The sequence below is a fragment of the Mustela erminea genome, chromosome 1, assembly GCF_009829155.1.
Source record: "Mustela erminea isolate mMusErm1 chromosome 1, mMusErm1.Pri, whole genome shotgun sequence".
In the NCBI taxonomy this organism is placed as follows: Eukaryota; Metazoa; Chordata; class Mammalia; order Carnivora; family Mustelidae; genus Mustela; species Mustela erminea.
This window is the reverse complement of record NC_045614.1, coordinates 19,401,102-19,423,446: the sequence shown is the minus strand read 5'-3', so window position 1 is coordinate 19,423,446 and position 22,345 is coordinate 19,401,102. Positions and strand designations below refer to the sequence as shown.

General features: G+C 54.6%; 1 protein-coding gene across 3 annotated transcripts in view; it reads right to left on the bottom strand.

The window, feature by feature from the left end:
- Nucleotides 1-22,345, bottom strand: part of BSN (bassoon presynaptic cytomatrix protein) — a 96,320-nt gene that overhangs the window by 30,778 nt on the left and 43,197 nt on the right. For 2 of the 3 annotated variants that reach the window (XM_032319825.1, XM_032319835.1), the window contains exon 2: nt 12,972-13,380. In XM_032319825.1, the coding sequence (XP_032175716.1) occupies nt 12,972-13,380 (409 nt within the window). The remainder of the gene's footprint in view (nt 1-12,971; nt 13,381-22,345) is intronic. The other variant, XM_032319844.1, reaches the window with a different exon arrangement.

The following is a 22,345-nucleotide window of genomic DNA, read 5'->3' as shown; positions in this document are numbered from 1 at the left end:
AAATAAATAAAGAAAATCTTAAAAAAAAAAAAAAAAAAAGAAGAAGTGGAGACAAGGTGAGGAGAAGGGGGGCAAATCTGATGACTTTGTTTCATTCCCTGGCTTCAGCTATGCCTTAAGTCTAGCCCTGGACTTCCAGTTACATGAACCAATGATATTTTTTTTCTGTCAAAAGAAATCTACGTATGGATCAGAGCATATCACTTAGGGGCTCAAATCCCTTAGTGGAGTCCCACCATGCCTGTCATGGGATATCCCATGGCCCACGCCCCAGCCCATCCCTCTCTCCGGCCTCCTTCCCTACCACCCCTGCTTAGCAGTCTCACCCCAGAGACCCTGGGCCTCCTGCTCGGCCCAGGAGTCCTCTAAGCTCAGAGTTTTCTCTGTCCCCAGGCTGGCTAGCTGCACAGACCTCAGGTCTCCCCCTCAGGGCCCTCTCTGGCAACGCAATGGGACAGACCACCCAGGCACACTGTAGCTAATCACCCAGTTTACTCTCGTCACAGTGCTCGTTCTTTCCCGAAGTATCTACTGCTGTGTTTCTCTGGGCGGTCTCCTGTCGCCCCACCCAGCTCGTGAGCGCGCGTTGAGGTGCTCTCAGGACAGTGTGTGTGGCACAGAGCAGGGCTCATTCCAGAGAGGCTTGTAGTGGGATCAATGCCAACACCCTATTAATAGGGGGCACAGTTCTCACGAAGCCCAAGCTGTGAGATTGGAGATTCAGGGCCCCCGTGAGGAGGCTCCTCCTTTTCAACCAGACCTGAGGCCCAAGGCCAAGGTTGCCCCATCTTCACTTGTAACCAGAGCCTTCAAAAGCACCGGGGGGCGGGGCGGGAGGGGGCGGGGGAGCAGTCACCAGGGAAAGGTCCCATCTGGTTCCTGAGCAAAAAGCCGCTTCTGTCCAGCCTCAGGGGTGCCTGCTGTCCTGCTCTCCGCCTTGAGGCCACAGGGCCACGCAGCTGCTGCTTTGGCTGATTTGGCAGTGGGGGAACCCGGCCCTGGCTATCTTGCCCCGCCAGTGCAAGAGCGGCCACGGAGGCGGGGAGAACACCACAGTCTGGCGAGCATTCTCTCATGCCCAGCACCACACATGGCCCGTTTACAGGCAGCCTTGCCTTTGGTCTTCACAGTAGAGAAAATCAAGGTCTGATACAATTTAACCACATGCTCTTGTGGGTAACGGGCGAGGAAGCGGTGTTGTGGGTGAAATGAGCCCGGCCAGCCTGGCCCAGCTCCTGAGCCACAGCCTGGTGCCTTCTGCCTTCCTGCTTCTTCCAAAGACCAGCAGCCTCATGCAGGTCAAGACATGGGGTAGAAGTCCCCACTGCAAAACACTGGCCGAGCCCTCCAAGACCAACCCCAGTTCCAGAAACACTAAGAAGAGTGATGCCTCAGAAACTGGGATACAAGGGCGCCTGGGTGGCTCAGTGGGTTAGGCCGCTGCCTTCGGCTCAGGTCATGATCTCAGGGTCCTGGGATCGAGTCCCGCATCGGGCTCTCTGCTCGGCGGGGAGCCTGCTTCCTCCTCTCTCTCTCTCTGCCTGCCTCTCTGCCTACTTGTGATCTCTCTCTGTCAAATAAATAAATAAATAATCTTTAAAAAAAAAAGAAAAGAAAAGAAACTGGGATACGAAGCCATCTGCCCCCGCTGGAAACTGTCAACTCACCTAGATGTTTTTGGAGACCCAAGGCAGCTCTGTGCACATTTGGACAGAGAAAGCCTCAGAGGAAATAATTTGCATCCCGCTTGGCTAGGGAGGCCTCACTCCCATCAAAGTGGGAGCTCCCAGGGGCAAGCTATTTCCACTCACCCTCAGAGGGAGCCTTGGAGGGGATTACCCTCCTGAGGGGAGGCCCAGGCACTGCCCCCAGGGCAGCAGCCAGACTCAGTTCCTGTAGTGGGTGCCCAGGTACACCCTAGGCTCTGTAGCTCTCGTGCACCTGCACAGCACGCTCTGGGACTTTCTGAGAAGAGGGATCTGGAAGGTAAAGCTCCTTATCCTGGGACTTCAGAGTGACCCTCCTTCAGGTCCTGGACAGGGTTGAATAAGGGCATGGACTGAAGCTCCTGCACTCACCACCAGAACCTTCCCTTACCCAGCCTCCGTCACCCAGGCTGTCACAGGCACTCACCTAAAATAGAACCTCTCCAAGAAACAGCTAAAACGCCCCTCGGTGACTCATAGCCCAGATGGGCACAGCTATTTCTATCCAGCCTCTTCTAGACGGTGAGGAGCCTTGACCACACCCTTGCCGGGCCCCACCCATGCTCAAGCCCGGCAGACAGGCCCCGCACGGAGCCTTGGGAGGGAAGGCCTCCCAAGGAGGACACTGGGAGAGGAGCTCTCTGAACCCAGCAAAACTTCCGTTGGCCTCCCTCACAGATTGTCAGGAGCTGGGTCTGAGGAGCTCAGCCTTAGCCTCTTCCTCCCCACACCTGCCAGCCCACTTGCCCACCTCGGCTGGGCATACACGGCTGGGCCCGTGGCACACTCCTCAGCCCTGGGACCAGCAGCAGTGAAAGCCTTCTTCATCTGTACCAGCGTCTGTGGCTACTTGGCACCCTCCCATCCAGCTGCCCACCAGAATCACGGGAACGGCCTTCTACTAGCGTGACAGGAAATCTCTCTTAGAGTCTTGCTGTCTAGTCCCTCCATGGGCCTGACCTGGCAGGGCCAGGAGAGGAGCAGGCCACCAGTCACAGAACTCGTGTCCCAAGAGCCAGAGGTAAGCCAAGGGGACTTCCCAGGGCTACCCTGAGGTGAATGGCCCTGCCAGACACTAGCTTCTGTCAGGTTAACCCTTCTTGCCAGCAAGGAAGCTCATCCTGCCATCTCAGAGGTATGGACACCTGCGCACCCCAACCCGGTCAGGGCCCGACCAGCAGTAGGGAGGCTCGGTGTGGTGTGCAGGGTATGAGCTGCTTTGGAACTGGGAGAAGCAGACGCTACAGGAAAGTGACTTCCCACAGAGAGCTGCTGCCTGCCCAGCCAGGAGCCTGCTAGGAATTCAAAAAGGCAGGGCCTCCTGGGCTCTGGCTCTGAAGGGACTTTCATCCCAAGAAGAGCCTTTCTTAGATGTTCCCTTACTCAAACTGTTCAGTGGATGGAAGGGCGGCCAAGGTGGCACGGCCCACCCAGGATCTAGAGGCCTGGGGACCAGGCTGAGGGATCTGAACCACAGGTTGAAGGAACAGCCAGCCATGATCTGTCTGCTTTGGCCGCTCCCCACGGCTCCTCCCCAGGGCTCTGGGGCAGAGAGGGGAGTGGGGGCCCTCTGGGGGAGAGGCTTCTACATCTCTCCCACAGGGACACTGGTGGTACTGAGACTTGCCACCCTGTGTTCCAGGCCCAAAGACAGGGGCCCAGGCTCACTTGCCATATATAGCCCAAAAGGAAGCTGCCCAGGAAATGTGCTTCTGCTCCCGAGGTAGAGCCTGCCTCACGGTCGCCTCCGAGGCTGCCTGGAGGTTCTGAGGGCTCTCAGCAGCAATAGATTCTCTTTCCACTCTCCCCTCCTGCCTCCCCACCAGCAAGGAAGAAGGAGGGCTGCAGACATCCCTTAGCCTGCCTTCCTGCAGAGAGCGGCGCTTTGCCTCTGAGGCCCAGCCCTCCCCGGGAAAGAGGGCATTGGGTGGTCAGATCGATCTGTGCGGACATGCCTGATGCCGCAGCATTCATGCTTTTTTCCATTTCGGTACAAGTTCAAACAGTTCAGAAACAGCTTAAAAACAAGCCTCCCCTGCTGGTTCCTGGGAGGGTCCCACCGGCCAGCATGGCTCTCCACTCTCTTCTGGGCTGTGAGTCACTTGCCAGGCCTCAACAGAGGCCACCTGTCCCACTGCGGCCCCTGGACCAATGGTGCTCCAGAGTAGGGAGTCAGGGCTGGCCTACCCCCTTACTCTCCCCCCAGCACTGGACATACCCTCTGCCCCATCCCGCAGCTGGCTGCCCACAGGCTTAGAGGCAGGCAGGAGCCACAGGGTCGCAAAGGGTGGGGCATATGAATGCCGAGTTGAATGAATGAATCAGCCAGACATGGCCCATCAGGGAGGCCCCAAGAAACTGCCCAGCACGTGAGGCCAGGATTTGTGGAGAGGAGGCTGAATCTAAAAGTTCCTGGAGGCCGGGAGTCCTCACTGGCCTGGAGCTCCATGAAACGGAAAGAATCCATCCCCTTGCTGATCTCTACAAACACCTGGCTTCCCACCTCTGGGTCCAACTCTTCCCAGCCTCCCCTAGAGAGCCTCTCCTCCCTCCTAGGCCTTCCACTGTGCCCTGTGAAACATCCTTTCCTGACCAACCTGGCTCCCCAAACTCCCTACACACACACACACACACACACACACACACATTTCTTGGTCCTCCATCCCCCTGTCCAGGAGAAACCGTACTCTCTGGACTTCAGAATGTGGTAACCACTCACCCTCCCTTTAAAATCCCTGGGACCCCTGGGGCTTAGCCCTTAGCTTCCCCATCCTTCTCCCCTCCTAGCTGCTGTTGCCTTCCAGGCTCCACCATCACAGCCACTAGTTCTCCAAAAGCCCGGTGGCCCTTGTCTCCCAGGCTCCCACTGAACCGACTGCCACCGTCAGAGTGGATGGCAGTCACCGCACTGACTCAGCCCATCCCCCGGCCTCGCCTTCACACCCATTATCACCCCAAACCATCTCCTCTAAAATCACCCTGTACCTGTCCTCCTCCAGCCTTCTAGGTCATTTCCTGGGCCTCCCCACTGTAGCGGTCCTTGGGCCTCATGGGGATACCACCGAGCCTCTGCCTTCACATCTTTTCCTGCCCAGCTCAATCTATGGTCAGCATGCAGTCACTCTGACCTATGTCAGCTTCGGAACTAGATGCAACCACATACCCCTTTCTCTGGGCCTCTACCCACACAGATAAATGGGTACCAGGCAAACGGGCTCCACTGCCAATTAACGTCTGTCCCAACTTCTCCTGGGCCCCCCTAGCTGCCTGGCTAACTAACTCATTCACCCCCAACCACAATGGCTGGCTCAATTTCTTCTGCCCCCATCCCTCCCTGCACCCCTCCCCTGCCTTCTGGCTTAAACCACTGGCCTGCTGCCCATGTCTTCAAGAGCAGCCACACAACAGGTCTGCCTCCTCCACACTCAGGATCTGGACCTGCCTCCTTGGGGGCCCCACTCCTTCAAGCACACTGCCTCCCCCACACCCCAAGGCATCCCTTGCCTCTCTCACAATTCAGTGCCATTGTCTTCTGCCTCCCAGAACCCTCTCCTGTCTATAGCCCGGGCTCTCGCCTCTCCTCAGTCAGGCTTCTCAAGACTTGTCCACATAGACGACCCTTAAAAAATGCTATGCTGAGGGCAAGAAGCCTTATCCAGAAGAGCATGTTTCTACGAAGCCCTAGAAGAAGCACAACCCCTCTATGGTGGAGAAAAGTTGGAACAGCTGTTGTCTCTGGAGGAGGGGTGAGAAGAACAGAAGGGGGCCCGAAGGAAATTTCTAGGGTGACAAGGATGTCCACCTTGAGAGAGGGGTTTGGTGGACACAGCGGCTTAATTTTGCCAAAGCTCACAGAATGCTACACTTGAGCTCTCTCTACCTGTCATCATAGGTACATTTTACCTAAAAATAAAACCACATGCTTCAGACAAATACTAAACTCCAGCTGATGGTAAGCCTACTGAAATGTTTAGTGTTAAGTCTACCAATGCCACGAGGCTTGTGAGTCTCAGCGCCGAATCCCAGGTCTGTAGACTAGCCGACCGAACCCCACCTAAAGATTCTAGGGGCCTCTAACTTGATACAGCCCAAATGGAAACATTCTCCTTATCTAGCGCCTAGTCCCATGTCCAACACATGTCCCAAACCTGTCTGTGTAGCCTCCAACATCCACCAGGAATCGGTCAAGGCCATCTACTACCATCCCATAGCCCCAGCCCTGGAAGCCAGCCCCGCCCCATGAGCTGATCTCCACACAGGGGACCCAGACCGGCAGCAGGGCTGAAGGGAGGGGGGTGTTGAGAGTTTTGTGGTCAAATAAACATAAACATAGAATTGGCCATTTGACCATTTTAAATGGTGTACAATTCAGTGGCATTCATTCCACTCATAATGTTGTACAACCGTTATCAATTTTCAAAGAAGTGGGGTTTGGGGTGTTTTTTTTAAAGACTTATTTATTTATTTGAGAGAGAGAGCGTGAGAAAGATAGCAGGGGAAGGAGCAGAAGGAGAGAAGCAGACTCCCCACTGAGCAGGGAGCCCAATGTAGGGCTTGATCCCAGGACCCTGAGGTCACAACCTGAGCCAAAACCCAGAGTCAGACGCTCAACTGACTGAGCCACCCAGGTGCCCCTCAAAGAGGTGTTTTTAAATGCACATCTGACCTTCCCACTGCCACTTCCCGATGCCCTTGAAATCCCATCTACAGACCCCAGCAGCATCCGCATGTCCTCTGATCCTGCTCACAGACCCCCAGCTAGCCCAGCCCTGGCTTGCTCCAGGCCGTCACACAGACCATGCACTTCCCCTCCGGCCTCCCTGGACCCCCTTTCCCCGGTCCAGCTTCAGTCTAATGTCCCCTCCTTGTAAAAGCCCCCCCACCCAAGAGTCTCGTTGCAGCATCCCAGCAAGCCCTGCCCCCTCCCCGGCCTCCCCCAGGTCCTCCTCAGAGCTGACCCTCAGGTTTTGACCGTATGTTTGCTCCTGTGGTTATCAGAAGGGCTGCCTCTCCCTCCAGCCTCCGGGCGCCACCGGGGCTGAGCAACACAGCTGCTTCGGTCCTGCCTGATTCTCCAGTGTCAAGGACAGTTCCCGGCTTCCCATAAGCCCTCCACAGCCTTTGCAGGGGAAGGAAAGGATGAGAAAAAGGGAGAGGGCCCCCTGCTGACGGTGGATCCAGGCCGGCCTGCCCCAGGTTACCAGCAGCTGGTGACTTCACCGAGCTCTCCTGCCTCCCTGCCCTTTCCTGCCTCTCCCCTCTCCTCCTTCTCCCTGTTCCCACTTTATTTATTTTTTTTCTCCACCATTTTTACTAAATTCTCTTCCCATTCTGTTTCTTTTGCCCCCTTGTATAAAATCTCAGGTTTCTGCTCTGAGTTACTTTCACATTCATCCTCAGATAACTGTACCGACGGCCCCCTATTCTCTGGAAGCTGGAGTTGTGTGCCTGACGGCTCTAGCTATGAAACAGCTCCCGCAGAGCCGTCTCTTCCGCGTGCCCCCAGTGGTGCTGGCATCTGTCCTGCAGTGATCCGGGCAGGCAAGTTGAGTGTCCTGTGTCCTGGGAGCAGGGACTGGCAGCAGGGCTGGGCGTCCAGGACAGACTGAAGCTTGGCAGGCATTTTCCTATTGACCTGAAGACTTGTTTCTTCGAGGTAAACTGCACAAGGACCAGACGTACTGTGGGAGAAAGGCTTCCCAAAGAGCCTGCCACCTGGAGACCCACTTCCTTTGAGAGTGTAGGTAGAGAAGGGAAGGCTGGGCACGTGTGCAGACACCACCACCCCCTGGGCCCAGGAGAGAGGGGGACACCTTTGCCTCTCCTCAGCCCACTGCTGATCCATGTCCTCCTAACACCTGCTCCTCGTCCCCTACTGGCCCGCGAGGCAGTGTGGCCAGGAAGGAGCAGAGGGAAGGGGGCAAGGCTGGTGGCTGCAGCGGAGGGATCCGTGCGGCACTCCCGGCACCTCCCCCGGGCCATCTGGTGCCCCGGCCCTTGCCGGAAAGAAGTGGGCTGCAGGCAACAGCGGAAAGGCTTATGGCCATTGCTTCATCTCCCTCCCTCTCCACACCGCCCACCATGGGTAAGCGCTTCACCCCAAGGCTTGCCCATGGAGTGGGGATGAAGGGGGTTGCACAATGGATTATATATCCTTGGCTTGGTCTTGGCAAAGTCCAGACCTAGGAATGGACGAAGAAAGACCACGATCATTTTTCTCTAGTTTTTTTTTGGAAGGGCTTCTGAGTGATTCTGACTAGAGCAAGGAAGGCGGGAGGCAGATGAGCTCAGATGGGTTGCCTAACATGGAACCCTGCTACTCCCCACTGGGGCAGCTGGTGGGCCTCCCGGGTGGGGGCTGCTGGCCGGAGGTGCTGCTCTGGGACAATTCTGCCAATCAGATCTGGAAACACAGGCAGGCCACCAGCCCTGAGTCTGCATGGCCCTTGCTCCTGTGACACTGTTCCTAGGGGAAGACCAGACTCCTATCTGAAGGAATTCCAGGCCGGGATGTGCTGCTGGACTGCTCTGAGAGGGGCAGGGAGGCCCCAGAGAGGACTGGGAGGTCTGGGCTGCTTCTGGCCACTGCTCATCCTCCCCAGCTGCTCACTCCTACCCCCACTGCCCCCACAAAACTCACCCTCAGACTGCACCCAGCAGGATCACCGCTGTGCCTTAACTCCTCTCTCTATAAGGAGAGAGCCTGGCTTGTGCAGCAAGGGCCTCCCTCCTGGAGGAGAAAGGGGTGGCAGGTCTGAACAAAAAGTCACTGAAGAGTGGAGAGCTGGCCTAACAGGCCTGAGCAGGCATGAGGTATCAGCAAAGCCACCAGACCTTTCTTCTGGCTTCCCTGGCCCCCTGCTTCTCTTTTAAAGAAATCGGACATTTGGGAAGTTAAGGTACTTTGCTAAGGATCCACATCCAGGGAGAGAAGGGAACAATCTTCCTGCCTTTTCCCCACCACTGGGCACGGAATGGGCTCACAAGCTAATGCCTCTGGCCTCCTGGTCAGTGTGTCCTCGCGGGGAGGGCCTCTTAAGGGTGATGACAGGTGTTCAGCCCCCACAAGGAAACCCCCAGTCTTTTGTCATTTTGAATGGGTTAAATGATTCATCTTCCCTGAGTTCCAGGACACCAGAACTCCGAAAAGAAATGGCCTCACCATGGAGAGTGGCTGAGATGGCCCTGCCTGCTCTGAACTACCCGCAACCTGAGCAAAAGCGGACCGTGGGTGGGGAAGACAGTGCGAGAGCCCCTGAAGGAACACCAGAGGGCCCACTACTAATTCTGGGTCCCCAGCTCTATTGCTCCAAATGACCCTGAAGAAGCCAAGGCTTCCCAAGACTTCATCTCCCGGGCTATAAACAGAGCATGCTCTGAGCTCCTTCCCTGACTTGCACGAGTCTCCATGTGCTCCAGGCCTCAGAAGCCCAGCAAAGGACATGGGCGGGCATCCACCTCTGAAGGGATCGCCGCCGGAGGAGCTGGCCATCCAGGGCCTGGGCGGAAGAACGGCAGGTGCCACGTCTGTGTGAGCCTAGCACCCTCCCGGTGGCCTGGGAACAGACAGAAGCCCAGGCCTGCTGGTCAGGAGAGGAGGGGTTCCACATCTCAGCCGCAGCTCTGGCCGAATGGGGTGGATGGTTCTACCTGTGAGTCTCCTCTCCACACCTCATCTGCTGTTTCTGGAAGACCCAGTGAAAGGCCCAAGACTCCTGACAGATGCCATGAGGTGGAAAGACAAATTCACTGAGCTCCAGTGGCCATCGCCTTCCTCCTTTCTGCTCCCCCACCCTCACCCAGCCCTTCAGCACGGTGGCCCTGTCACACTCCTCATCTGGGCCACAAACTGAGGGACGACCAGGGATTCTCTCTCTACCTGGGAAGGAAGGTCCATTTTCCATGATCCCATTTCCAAAGATCTGAGGGCAGCTTTGTTAGCAGTCCCAGAGAGGCCATGAAGCCCTCCAAGTCACTAGCGTGGCCCTTGTCCCTCTCTAGTACTCCTGCCAGTAGGAAGCTGAGAATTCTGCCGGGCTGCCCTGAGGAGGCTCTGGTGAGCTTCTGGGCAGCACGCGGGGCCCTACCTGCCTCAGTCCTGCCTGAACATCACTACACTAGCGGTTTCAGACACACAGGCCCATCCCCAGACAAGGTCCCCAGCACGCTCACCCCACCCCATGGCCAGTGTCCACAGTGCGTCTGTGCAGGGACAGGTACCACGTCCCTTTGCACATCTCCTCCTGTGACGTGAGTACTGGAGCTGGGCTTCCTGGAAAAGGTGGCTCAGCTTGAGTCTCTGCTACCAAGACACAGCGCCCTTCAGAACCAGCTCCTCGCCCTGCCTGGAGCCTCAGGCCGGGCAGGAGCCCAGCCCACACACACCAGCCGAATCCCAGAAACAGCCTTCTTGGCCCACATGATGTCAAGTTAGGGGTCAGAACAAGTATGTTCTGACCAGGATGGATCAACGGGTGTGCGAGCAAAACCTACAAACTGGTTTTCTCGTTACGTGACCAAGGAGGTGGCTCTGCTGGAGACCAAACGCTCCAACTGAAGAGGTAGGCTCTGCCGGCCTCTCAGGAAAACAGGCCGAGGGTTCTTTCACCTTGACAGGAACCCCACTGAAAGCCAGCTCTGGAGCAGAAAAGGTTCTGCTGGGAGACGCCTTCAGAAAAGGGCATCCACCAGCTTCTGAGAACCTGGAGAATGTACTATGTCAGCGTTTCCCAAACTGACGCCGTGGAATAGCAGTCCTGAATGTTCTGCGAAAGCAAGTCTGGGAAAGGCTGCTGGCTGCAGCTCTGTCTTGGAGCCGCGTGGTGCCATTCAGGAAGCCGAAGCCCTGAGAAGCCTCACGGCAAAGAACCAATGCATTCGTCTGGCTCGGCATTTGCTCGAGGTACCTGGCGGGGAGGCCTGCTCCTCACCAAACACCGTGAATCTGCCGTAAAGTCTGAGGCCCCTTCCTTCCTGGCCCTGAGCCTCGGCCTCCTCCCGGCACAATGAGGCAGATGGACACAATGAGGCAGTCGCCAAGGTCCTCCCACTCGGCTGTTTTTCTCAGCACATCCAAGGCTGGCTCCCTTCCCACCTCACCCAAGGTCCTGGGCTTGGGGGAGCCTGTTGCATGGCAAGGGCTGGGCTGCCCACCAGGAAACCGGTGCACCATGTGTGGCTCTCCCTTGATCTCCGCCCACCTCATCCAGGGGGCTTCAGGCCCTAGGGCTTGAGTGAGCCTCTCAGGGATGCTGGAACCCAGGGGGTCGTGGCCACACTGGAGCGGAGCTGGGCGGCGGGGGGGGGGGGGGGGGGGGGGGGGGGGCGGGGCTGGCACACAGCAGCTTCTCGTCCCTGCCTGCCAAACCTCACTGCTCCCAGCCAGCTGTTTCCGGCTTCTCGCTGGCAGAAACACACAGGTGAGCTTCTCTGATCTGGATCACGTTGTTCCAAGTACTGCAGGGCCAACACTTACCTAACGATCAGCGCAGGGACGGGCCTGTTTCTAATCACAGATGCAATAATCACGAGTGTGCCCGCCTCCTCAAGGAAGCCCCCACACTCCAGGAGCGACTCCAAACCTACTGAGTCATCTCCCCACAACGGCAGCTCCTTCCTCAGAATCTCACACTTACCTCTCGCAAACCACACATCCCACACCCACGGCACCTCATGTCACAAATAGACCCCGACCTGCGAACAATTATTCTCACTCATCCCCTCACCCACGAGGTCCAAACGGCTTCTGCTGCTGATTGTCCCGGAGGCAACCAGGCCTGTGACTGCAGCAGCTGGGCTCCACCCTGCCCTAGGGCAGAGCCCTGGGGGAGGAACTAGAGACTTCTTTGGGTTACTCCAGAGGAGAGTGGGGGAAGCCGGCAAACCTGATGAGTTCATTTCAAAGGCCTGGCCCTGGCTTTACCAGCTCACCAGCCTCTGGGTCATCAAAAAAAGCCTCCAGGGGCTTGGCTGAGCATCCCATGGCAACCCAAAGCAGCCTCAACAAAGCCAGGATGGGGCTGAGGACCCAGGGTCCTCTGGAGGCAAAAAGGAGGCCAATCTCATGGAAATGGCCCTGCAGTGGTGTCTTAGTGAGAGTAGGACACTGTCACCCATTGTGAATGCTTGATTCTAGCCTGGGTCTCTACCCCAGGGTTGTTTCTCAGGATGGCTAGCTGCTCTGCCAAACAGCTAACTGGAATGGAAGCCCAGAGAATCTTCGCAGAGCCAAACTGGAAGGCCATTTCCCGCCTCTCCTAAAACCTTGCTTCCCTCACCAGCACCCCCTTCCAGTGCCTACTGTCAGGGAGAAAGGCTGGCCTGGAGCCCTGCAAATCTGCCTCCTCTCCAGTGTGCAGCTGCCTGTGGCCCTTTCCAAATGAGTATCCATTGAGAAAAGTTACCCAGAAGTCTGTCTTTGGCCCTCTCTAAGGCCATTTTTCTGGGTCAAGCTTGCACTGGGTAAGAAAGCATCTCCTCTGCTCGGACCTTGCCCGAGGTTTCAGGAGGGGCAGGAATCCCTCCAGAGATCTGCAGCCAGGCCTGTTTTCTGCTACCACATCTTGGAGCCAGGAAGTCACAAATTCCGGTGGCCAAGGGAAATGACCAGGTAAAGAGAGTTGGGTAAAGAGTGGAAGAGAGGGGTACCTGGATGGCTCAGTCACTTAAGTGTCCGACTTGATCTCAACTCAGGTCTTGATCTAGGGGTTGTGATTATTTTTAAGATTTTATTTATTTATTTATTTGACAGAGACAGCGAGAGAGGGAACACAAGCAGGGGGAGTGGGAAAGGGAGAAGCAGGCTTCCCGTCAAGCAGGGAGCCCAATGCGGGACTCGATTCCAGCACCCTGGGATCATGACCTGAGCTGAAGGCAGATGCTTAATGATGCAGCCACCAGGCACCCCTTGGGGGTGTGATTTTTTTTTTTTTTTTAAAGATTTTATTTATTTATTTGACAGAGAGAGATCACAAGTAGGCAGAGAGGCAGGCAGAGAGAGAGGAGGAAGCAGGCTCCCCACTGAGCAGAGAGCCCGATGCGGGACTCGATCCCAGGACCCTGAGATCATGACCTGAGCCGAAGGCAGCGGCTTATCCCACTGAGCCACCCAGGCGCCCTGGGGGTGTGATTTTAAGCCCCATTTTGTTCCATGCTGGGCATGGAGCCTATTTTAAATAAATAAATAAATAAATAAATAAAAGGGGAAGGGAACGGAGGGAGGCGTGGGGAAGATAGGTGGGGGGACCCGGCGCAGAAGGTGGTTACCTGGGTGAGGTGAGGGTTGGGGTTGAACCCACACTGGTTGCAGACCTTGCTGTGACACTGGGTGCAGGTGTTGAAGTTTGGCTGGCTGGGGGTCGACGTGAGGTCCGAGGTCTTACATATGGGACACAGCGTGCTGCTGGGAAGGGGGGCGATCTGGGGGACGGAGTAGGGTGATGTGGGGGTGCTACCTCTGTCCGGTGACACAGAGGGGGACCGCCCTGATCTCTGCGTCCTGCTGTCTACCTGCAGCGTCCTGCGGGGGCCATCAGCCTCCTGGCCTGCTGGGCCCTGTGCCCTTGTCTCCCGGGGGCTCTCGCGGCCGGGAGCAGTAGCAGAAGCCTGCTTCGGGGTTGGGGAAGCTGCTCTCTGGCTACCCGGGGGCTCCTTGGGGTCCAGTCTCCTGGAAACGCTGAAATGACATTGAAAATGACTGCGTTAGAGACACATCTCGGAGAAGCAGCCTGCAGAGGGCTCTATCAAGTTAGGCAGCCCTGCCAAGCCCCATTCCACCCTCCCCTTCCTGCCCAGTGGCATCATGACGGTCACCGTTTGCTGCGTGCTATTTGTGCCCCACGCTGAGCCTTGACAAGCGGCTCCCACTTGAACCCTCAGCACCAGGCCATGTGGTAGGACCACGAGCTCCCCTCTTCCATCCTGATAAAGGGCAGATTCTGACTCCGTAAATCTAGGACGAGAGGCGTACTTTTAACAATCTCTAAGGTGATATCTAGACTATGGTCTGCAGACCCCAAGTTGGGTACCAAGGCTCTAAACCTGTACATTAGACACACCTGGGGTGATTTTTAGATTCCTGACTCTCAGACTATATGCCCCAGACAAATGACCTTAGAACCTGTGGGGGGCAGGGCCCTGGTTCAGAGCTATTGCCCTGGCAATTCTGTTCAGGCTTATTCTCGCCAAAGGCTGACCCCAGACAGCTGGAGATGGATGGAGGAGGCATCCCAGGGCCCGGTTAATGCCCCCTCCACAGGGACAAAGGAACCTTCTTTCTGGTGGTTCCCCACCAGGCCTGATGCTAGAGCAAGTCCATGGAGATGGGGGAGGTGTTACTTTTCCGTTCATTCAAGGCTTGGTGCGGGTGGAGTCTTAGATCCAGCCCTTGAGGAGCTACCGCAGGAGGCCCCACGTGCTCGACCCCCCATCTCCATCCCCACCTGGCGCAGCTGCGGGGAAGCCAGCAGGGCTGAGCAGCTCAGTGATGTAGAAAGTCAAATGGCTAGGCTGAACTCAGTCTCTTCATTTTCCTTTTCCCAATTTTCCTTTTCTAATTTGAAAGAAGCTGAGCACAAAAATCCCAAGACAATGCTTTGGATCACCTCCCCGAAATTCTATCCTTGCTTCAGTCTGTGTTCACGGGGAGGATTCCGGCGCCCAGCAGGCAGGCTGGACCAGCCAAGAGCCATTGCGGAAGCCAGGCCACAGCGGCCTGCAAGGGGCCTGCCCTGGTGTCCCCGACCTCCTAGGGTCTGACTGACAGGAGGGGACTCAATGTCTGCTGCCCCTGAATGAAAGTCATCTGCTTACCAACCGGTAGAACCTCCTAGAAGCCATTTCGGTGGGGGGGGGACCCAAAACGCCCCTGGGAAGGCCCGCTTAAGACAGTCCGTGGTTCTTTCTCCTTTCTGAGGAACTCTGTGTGTGTGTGTGTGTGTGTGTGTGTGTGTGTGTGTGTGTCGGAGCAGTGGGGGGGAGGGGAGAGGCACACCCTTAGTCTAATAAAGACTCTTCCAGAAAAATGAAACACTCTCATGTGTCTGTCATACAGTTCTTTCATCAACTACGAACGGCATCCACCCATCTATCCAGTCTCATGGACCCTCGACTTCCTTCTTCAGTAGAATCACCAGAGCCTGAGTCTGAGCCTTCTGGGCCATCTTGCCACCAGCTGTAAGGCCCAGGATGTGGTGGCTGTGGCATCTCTGGGCCACACTTGGAACTTGCGCTCCAGGGCCTTCCCATAGACTAATTTCTAGATAAAGAAAGATTGCCACTTGGTTAAATTCATAGTTCTAATGTTTTATTTGAAGGATTCAGGGTTGGAATTTACTTACTTACTTACTTATTTATTTTTAAAGATTTCATTTATTTGAGAGAGAAAGAGAGAAAGCAAGAGCAGGGGGAAAGGAAGAGAGAGAAGCAGACTCCCTGATGAGCGTGGAGCCTGATGCAAGATTCCATCCCAGGACCCCCAAGACCATAACCTGAGCCAAAGTCAGATGCTTAACTGACTGAGCCACCCAGGCGTGTGGCTGGAATTGAAAAGCAGCTCCTGACTGTATGTTAACTAGTACAATTAATTAAAATTTTAAAAAATTAAAATTAGAATTTAAAAATAATTCAATTTTAACAAATAATAAATAATAAAATAATTTAGAAATAAAAATTAGAATTAAAATTTTTTTTAAAATCCTGCCCCTGAAAGCTAATCAGAAACTACTGAGAGCTCTTTCTATCATGCAGGGGGACAGCAGCCCCTTTCCCAGACTGCGTGGGGTCTGCGGTCTCTTCTGAGGAACATAGCCATTCCAACTATATGTGAACCGCCTGATATGTGACAGATAATCTTCTGTGTACCTGATGGTATTTAAAAAAAATTTTTTTAAAGATTGTATTTATTTGTTTGACAGAGAGAGAGCACAGGTAGGCAGAGCAGCAGGCAAAGATAGAGGGGGAAGCAGGCTCTCTGCTCAGCAGGGAGCCTGATGTGAGAATCGATCCCAGGACACTGGGATCATGACCTGAGCCGAAGGCAGATGCTTAACTGACTAAGCCACCCAGGCGCCACCTGATGGCATTTTAATTCAACATTGCATCACAATGTAGTCTTTCTGGGGACAAAATTTCTGGGACAGAGACCCAGATTCAAGTTAACTTTCAACTTAGCTGTAGTGACAGTAGAGAAGCAAACAATGCCTTCTGACCCCCAAAAAAGTCTGTCCTGCGAGGGCTCCCTGCAAACCCTTCACTTCCCCGACCTCCTGGATGATTCCCCACCCCTTCTCCTTGAGTTTCGAGCCTCCAACATGCCTCTCCCTCTCTTCACTGACAGCCTGCCTGCCGTCTCACTAAGAAAATGGGAGCCCCTGGAGGGGAAGCTGCCCGTCCCTAGTCTCTTGACGTCTATCACGCAGTATTTTCCCCCACTTCTCACCTTCACAAATCCTCCCCCTTCCTTCACCACCCATCTCCCCTTTCTATGGGATGACTTCAGCTGCCATACAAACATGCTTCTCCCATCCACAAAAATAAATAAGTAAATAACTCTGACCCACTTCCGCCTTTAGCTATGGCCCCATCTCTCTGTTCCTCCCCTCCCTTCCTCTCAACCAAGCCCCACCTGGCTTCTGCACACCCTTCCACGGGAACTGCTCAGGTCACTGTCACCGGTGGCCTCCGCGTTATCAATCCCACAGTTACTTCTCAGTTCCTGATCACACTTCAGCAATAGCATGTGATATAGCTGCCGAAGGCTCCCTCCTTCCTGAGATAAGTTCTCCACTTGCCTTCTGGAACACCTCCTCCACCCTCCTGGCCACACCAGTTTAAACTCTCTCCCAATCCCAGAATCCCATCCTCACATTGGAAGGACCCAGTCTTCTGTGGGTAAACACGATCCTGGATCTCAGGGTCCACCCAGACTCAAGGCTTAAAATTCCACTACCCAGTGACAATGACCAAATGTGTGGCTCTGGCCCAAACTTCTTCCCTGAACCCTTCTCTGCTCTAACTGCCCACTCTGCATCTTGACTGAGACATCATATGTCTGGGCATCTCAAACCTGGTGTGTCCCAGCTGAGCTCTCATCTTGCCCTACACGTGCACCTCCCAGCTTGCCCCTGGGAGCCGTCGCTGATCCCTTCTTCTCCGGTCCATGTCAAACAGCAGTAATTCTTGTTGGCTTCAGAGTCTGGATTATCAGAGGCTCCTCCCCCTACTTCCCCCCTCCACCTCATTCAGGCCACCATCCTCTCTTTTTAGTTCTGCCCAAGCTTGGGTGCTTCCACTCACCCCTCTGTGGTCTTCTCTCCACGACAGCCAGGATAATTCCTTACATACCTATGTCAGCCACTTCCCTCCTCTGTCTAAGCCCTCCAAAGGAACTTCCTTTCAGCCCAGAAGAAAAGCCAAAGGCTTTCCAATGACCTCAGAAACCCCATGGGATATGACCCCTTTGGCTCTGGCCTCATCTCCTACTATTCTCTCCCTCCCTCCCTCTATTTCCCTCAGGCCAGGCCCACTCCTGCCTCTGGGCATTTGCTTCTGCTGACTCTTGCACTCTCCCAAGTCTTTGCTCTGCTGGTGTCCTTTCGGGGACACTTTCCCTGACTGCTCTATTTAAAATGCATCTCCAGGAGCGCCTGGGTGGCTCAGTGGGTCAAGCCTCTGCCTTCGGCTCAAGTCGTGATCCCAGGGTCTTGGGATCAAGACTCGCATCGGGCTCTCTGCTGATTGGGGAGCCTGCTTCTCCCTCTCTCTCTGCCTGCCTTTCTGCCTACTTGTGATCTCTCTCTCTCTCTCTGTCAAATAAATAAATAAATAAAATCTTTAAAAATAAATAAATAAAATGCATCTCCAGGGGATGCTCTGGTGGTTCAGTCAGTTAAGCAACTGACTCTTGATATGGGCTCAGGTCATGATCTCAGGGTGGTGGAATTGAGTGCCATGTCGGGCTCCACACTCAGTGGGGAGTCTGCTTGAGATTCTCTCCCTCTCTTGCCTGTGCCCCCCGCTCACGCATGCATTCTGTCTCTCTTTAAAATAAATAAATAAATAAATCTTTAAAAAATAAAGCAAAGCAAAATAAAGTAAAATAAAATGCAGCTCTGGGAGACTTGCCTGGCTCAGTCACAAGAACATGTGACTCTTGATCTTGGGGTTGTGAGTTTGAGCCCCACATGGGTGTAGAGATTAATTTAAAAAAAAATTTTTTTAATTAAATATAGCTCTGTCCCTCCTGCATACCTTCTGACTCATCATATAGGTACTGCTTTTGTGTCCCCTTATAATCCCCACCTTGGACTGCCAGCTGGGTATGGGCAGGGCCTCTGTGCGTGATCCCCACAGCTGTATCCCAGAGCCCACCCAGCCCAGCACCTGGCATGCGCTGAACACAAAATGGCTGTTTCCTGAATGGATGTGCTGTGGGCACGTCATGACTCCGCACAGTGAAACATGGCCCGAAAGCATGTTCGAGCTGAGGAAACAAGGCATGGCATGTGACTAGCGTGGCACTTGGCCTTTCCCTGGTCCGATTTCATGCTGCAGAGAACTGCAGAAATGACAGCAGAGTCCTCCCTGGTCACTGGGCACACCCCCGCCCCCCCACCCTGGAATGCTCTGCTGATCACAACAGGGTGATGCCAACCAAGCCCTTACCACGAGCCCCGCCGTGGACCAGGCGCCCATCGCGTATTAACTTCCTCATGTCTCACAGTGAAGCCATGGGCCAGGACCCATTTTGCCCATCAAGCAGACTAGGAAACTGCTACCCGGAGAAGTTATATAACTTGAAAAGCCATTACAATTTATATCAAGACCAGCGGTCCCTGTCCTTAGCCACTGTCCCGCACTGCCACTCCAGGGAGCCCACTGGAGAGGGGCGGGGGGGGGCCCTGCAGTCTGGGCTCTTTGGATTCTCTTCTCTCCTTTTCTGAGGAGCTGTTGAAGTGGAAGAGCCCCAGGAGAAGGTCTCTGACAATTTGATCCCCATGGCAGCCTGAGCCCACACCACACGGTCTGGAGTGGGCACTCAATAAGCATGGACATAGTAAGCGGAAAGATGCTCAGAGTGGGACCAAGGGAGGACAGTGACACGATTCGGTTGTGACCACGTCACATGGCATCTGCCCGGCAACGCCGAGAGATGCATATTCGAGAAAACCACATTCGTTCCCTCATTCGGGAATGCAGTCACTGACAAACACTTGCCGGCCCCTGGCGTGCTTCCAGGCCCTGTGAAGTCTCCTAACGGTGGAAGGTGGGTCCACAGGTGTTCATTGTACTATTATCCTTTACATCTCATACATATTTTATGAGTATTTTTACATTCTTTAGAAATACCTATTCAATATTTAATTGAAATAAATTTTTAAAAAAGTGAATCAGACAGGGATCTAGTACTCTGGGAGCCTGTAGTCTAGAGGGGAGACAGATGTGCAAACAAATCACTGCACGATAGGCCACCGCGCAGCCCAGGAGAGGGGGGGAAGTCTACCGGGTCTCTTCCTTGAGGTGAAAGGGCGAGACAGGCAGAGCAGGGAAAGGCTCCTAAGCTTGACAGGGCCAGCCTGCTCGGGCTGGGGCTGTGCAGGGCAGGCCCCGCTGGTTTAAGTCCCCGCCTTCTCCAGCACCTAGGACAGCTCCCAGTAGTCACGTGTTTTCCACTGCTTGAACTACAGGCAAGCTTAGAGCTAAAAAGGGAAAGGGCCAGGGGAGAAGGGCCTCTAAGGTTTTCAAACAAGAGTGCTTTGGCTCTGTGTCAAGGAGACAGTGGAGGCAGGGAAACAGTGAGAATAAAGCAATAGCCCAAGAGACAGTCCTTGGGGTGAGAGGGAAGGAGGGCTCAGTGGGGGTATTCTGGGGATATCAAAAGGAATGGTCCCTTTGATTGAGATGGGGGACCCAGGGAGAGGAGCCAATTGGTGGCTGGAGAATGGGGCATGAAAAGGCAAAATCACAAGGTTGGGTTTGGTTTTGTTGAGATGGGGGTTGGGTGCGAGAGACATCAAGAAATGGGTCAGAGCTTGGATTCCATTCAGATAATTCCAGATATTTTTTATTGGGGAGAGTTAAGGGTTCAATTCGCAGGCAAGCCTCAAGGACAGAGATCACACAGAGAGGAGTGGTCTAGGAAAGATTCATGGGGAGCACCTACAATTAAGGGAGCAGAAGCAATGCCAGAAACAGATAAGTCAGAGGAAGAAAAAAAAAGACACAATACCCCCTTCTGGGTTGGGGAAGTTTCCAGAGGAGAAATGTTCAACCACATGCTGTGAGGAACCTCTATTCCTGAAGGGTGTAATGGAAGAAAAGTCTACACCCATGAGGGTCACACCCTGTGACTGCCTAGCCCTTGCCCAACCAGACCAACTTGAGAGGGGCTAGCTCTCCACCCTGCTGAACCCAAGGATCTGCCCATGGCAGGAGATCCACGAGATCCATCTATGACACATCCCTGGACACAAGTCCCATGGGGGCCAAGGTGGTTGGGGCAGCCCCAGCCCTCCTCAGGTGGTCCTCCTTAACAGAGCTCTCCACTGGGCAGAGAGGGAGAGAGGAAGGAAAGGGGGAGGGAGGTGTCCACAGGTAGGACCCAGCACAGCCCCACAGAAGACCTGGTTTCATAGATCTGGATTATCAGCAGTGAGGCCCCATGAGGCCAGCGGTCCTCCCAAAGGCTGCTGGGGGGCACTATTCCTCAGCAAGGGCTGGGATAAGGACAGGTGAGCACGGAGGGAAGAGCAACACTGCCAAAAAGCAGAAGAGACACAGGAGGACAAGTAGGTGAGAAGGAGGGAGAGTAGGGATGTGAAGGAGTGGCTGGAAGCCAAGCAGGGAAGACTAAAAATGGCTTATCTAAGGATAGATATTTTTAAAAGATAGCCAAGAAAGGTAGAGGATGTAAAAATAGCTGAATTCCTACCAGCTTTCCTCCCTTTCAGCATTAAAGGCTATTGACTGATCAGAAATAAGTCTTGAAGCTGTTTGGCAAGGCTGGAAGGACCCCCCAGGCCACAGGTGTGCTGAAGGGGAGGGGCACAGAGCTGATTCAGGCAGCCCCCCCTGCCCCAGCCTCCTGTCCTGGGACCATGACCACCACTGGGAGAAATGATCCAGACTGCACTGGTCAGAATTGGGCTCGCCTCTGTCAGAAATCCCAGGAAAGGCAAGAAGCCAACAAGCTCCACTGACCAAGAGGGCGGGGGTCTCCTGGGAGAGCTGTGGCTGCCCAGGGCCACCGTGCAGAGGCATCTGGAGCCACTTTGGTAGCTGCACTCCGAGAGGGCTGCTCAGGCTGCCGAGCCTGGAGGAAGGAGAAGCAGGGAGGCAGGGAGGCAGGACAGGCTCCAGAGGGAAACCCCGGCTGGTTTCCGCACGGCAGCATTCTAGAGCATGCCTTCCCCTCCAGCTGAATATTTAAAAGAGAAATATTTCACACCAATCAAGGACTGTCTGTTCCCCCAGGAGGGCACTGAACTTGAAAAAGCTGTTTTTCTAAGTCAGAGCAGCCGGAAGAGTCCCACAGCTTCAAACAAGGTTTTGATAAACTCATGGCTGACCTTTCTCTAATAGGCAATTATGACCCGGCAGATGCTGTGGGAGGACCCTCTGCAAGGAAGAACTACCGAGCCACCCAGTAGTCCCTGTGGACTCAGGCAGAGAAGAAGGGTCACAGAATCTTGGTTGTTTTTTGTTTTTAAGGAGTCTCCATGCCCAACATGGGCTCAAACTCACAACCCTGAGATGGAGTCATGTGATCTACAGACTGAGACAGCCCGGTATCCTAGGGTTGCAGAATCTTGGGAATCAGGGTGCAGGTCCTGGGCCCTGGAGCAACTCTCTCACAGATGGATGGGAGAACTCAGAAAGTTTGAATTTAGAAGAAAATTCCAGTGTCTACACAAGAAAACATTTCTTGACCTTCCCAGCTTTGAGACCAGTGTCCTTCTGCCTTTCTGATCAGGGGTCCCTATCAATAAAACATGTTTGCCTGGCCCCAACCGCAGGTATATTTATCCACCAACTATGTGCGCATAGATTACTGATAAAACACACCTCCCCCAAATGGAAAAGTTTGAAAGGATGAAATTGGAAATATATGTAAATGGAGTTTTCATTCCATCCTCCGTTGGCTGCCTCATCTCCCTCCCCTCCTCGGCACGTGTGCCCCAGTTTCCCCTGCCGAGGAAATGATCCATTTCCCCATCTTTAAAGGATGCTGTTGGTGGCCCAGACCCCAGATTCTTTGCTGCCCTCAGCCCTGCTCCACAGCAGGTGGACTTAGGTCAGTGTCAGGAACTCCCCAGGCCACTGGGGGCTGCCCTCACCACCCTGCCCAGCCACCCATGAACCAAAAAGAGTTTGCCCAGATGACAGCAACAGCACAGAGGTGAGGTCTCCATAACACTCAGCTACTATGTTCGGAACCTTCAATGGGACAGGAAGCCAGGACCACAGGCTCAGAGCCTCTGAATGGCTCTCTTGCAGCCAGAGGATGCCCTGCGTGCTGGGGAGGGAAGGTACTACGCACAAGCCTCCTGGGTCGTGGTCGTAGCCACCTATAGGCAGGGCTCCCCCAGAGACTGACAATGTCCCCTCCTAACTTCCACCCCCTGGAAGCTGCTGCTGCCCCA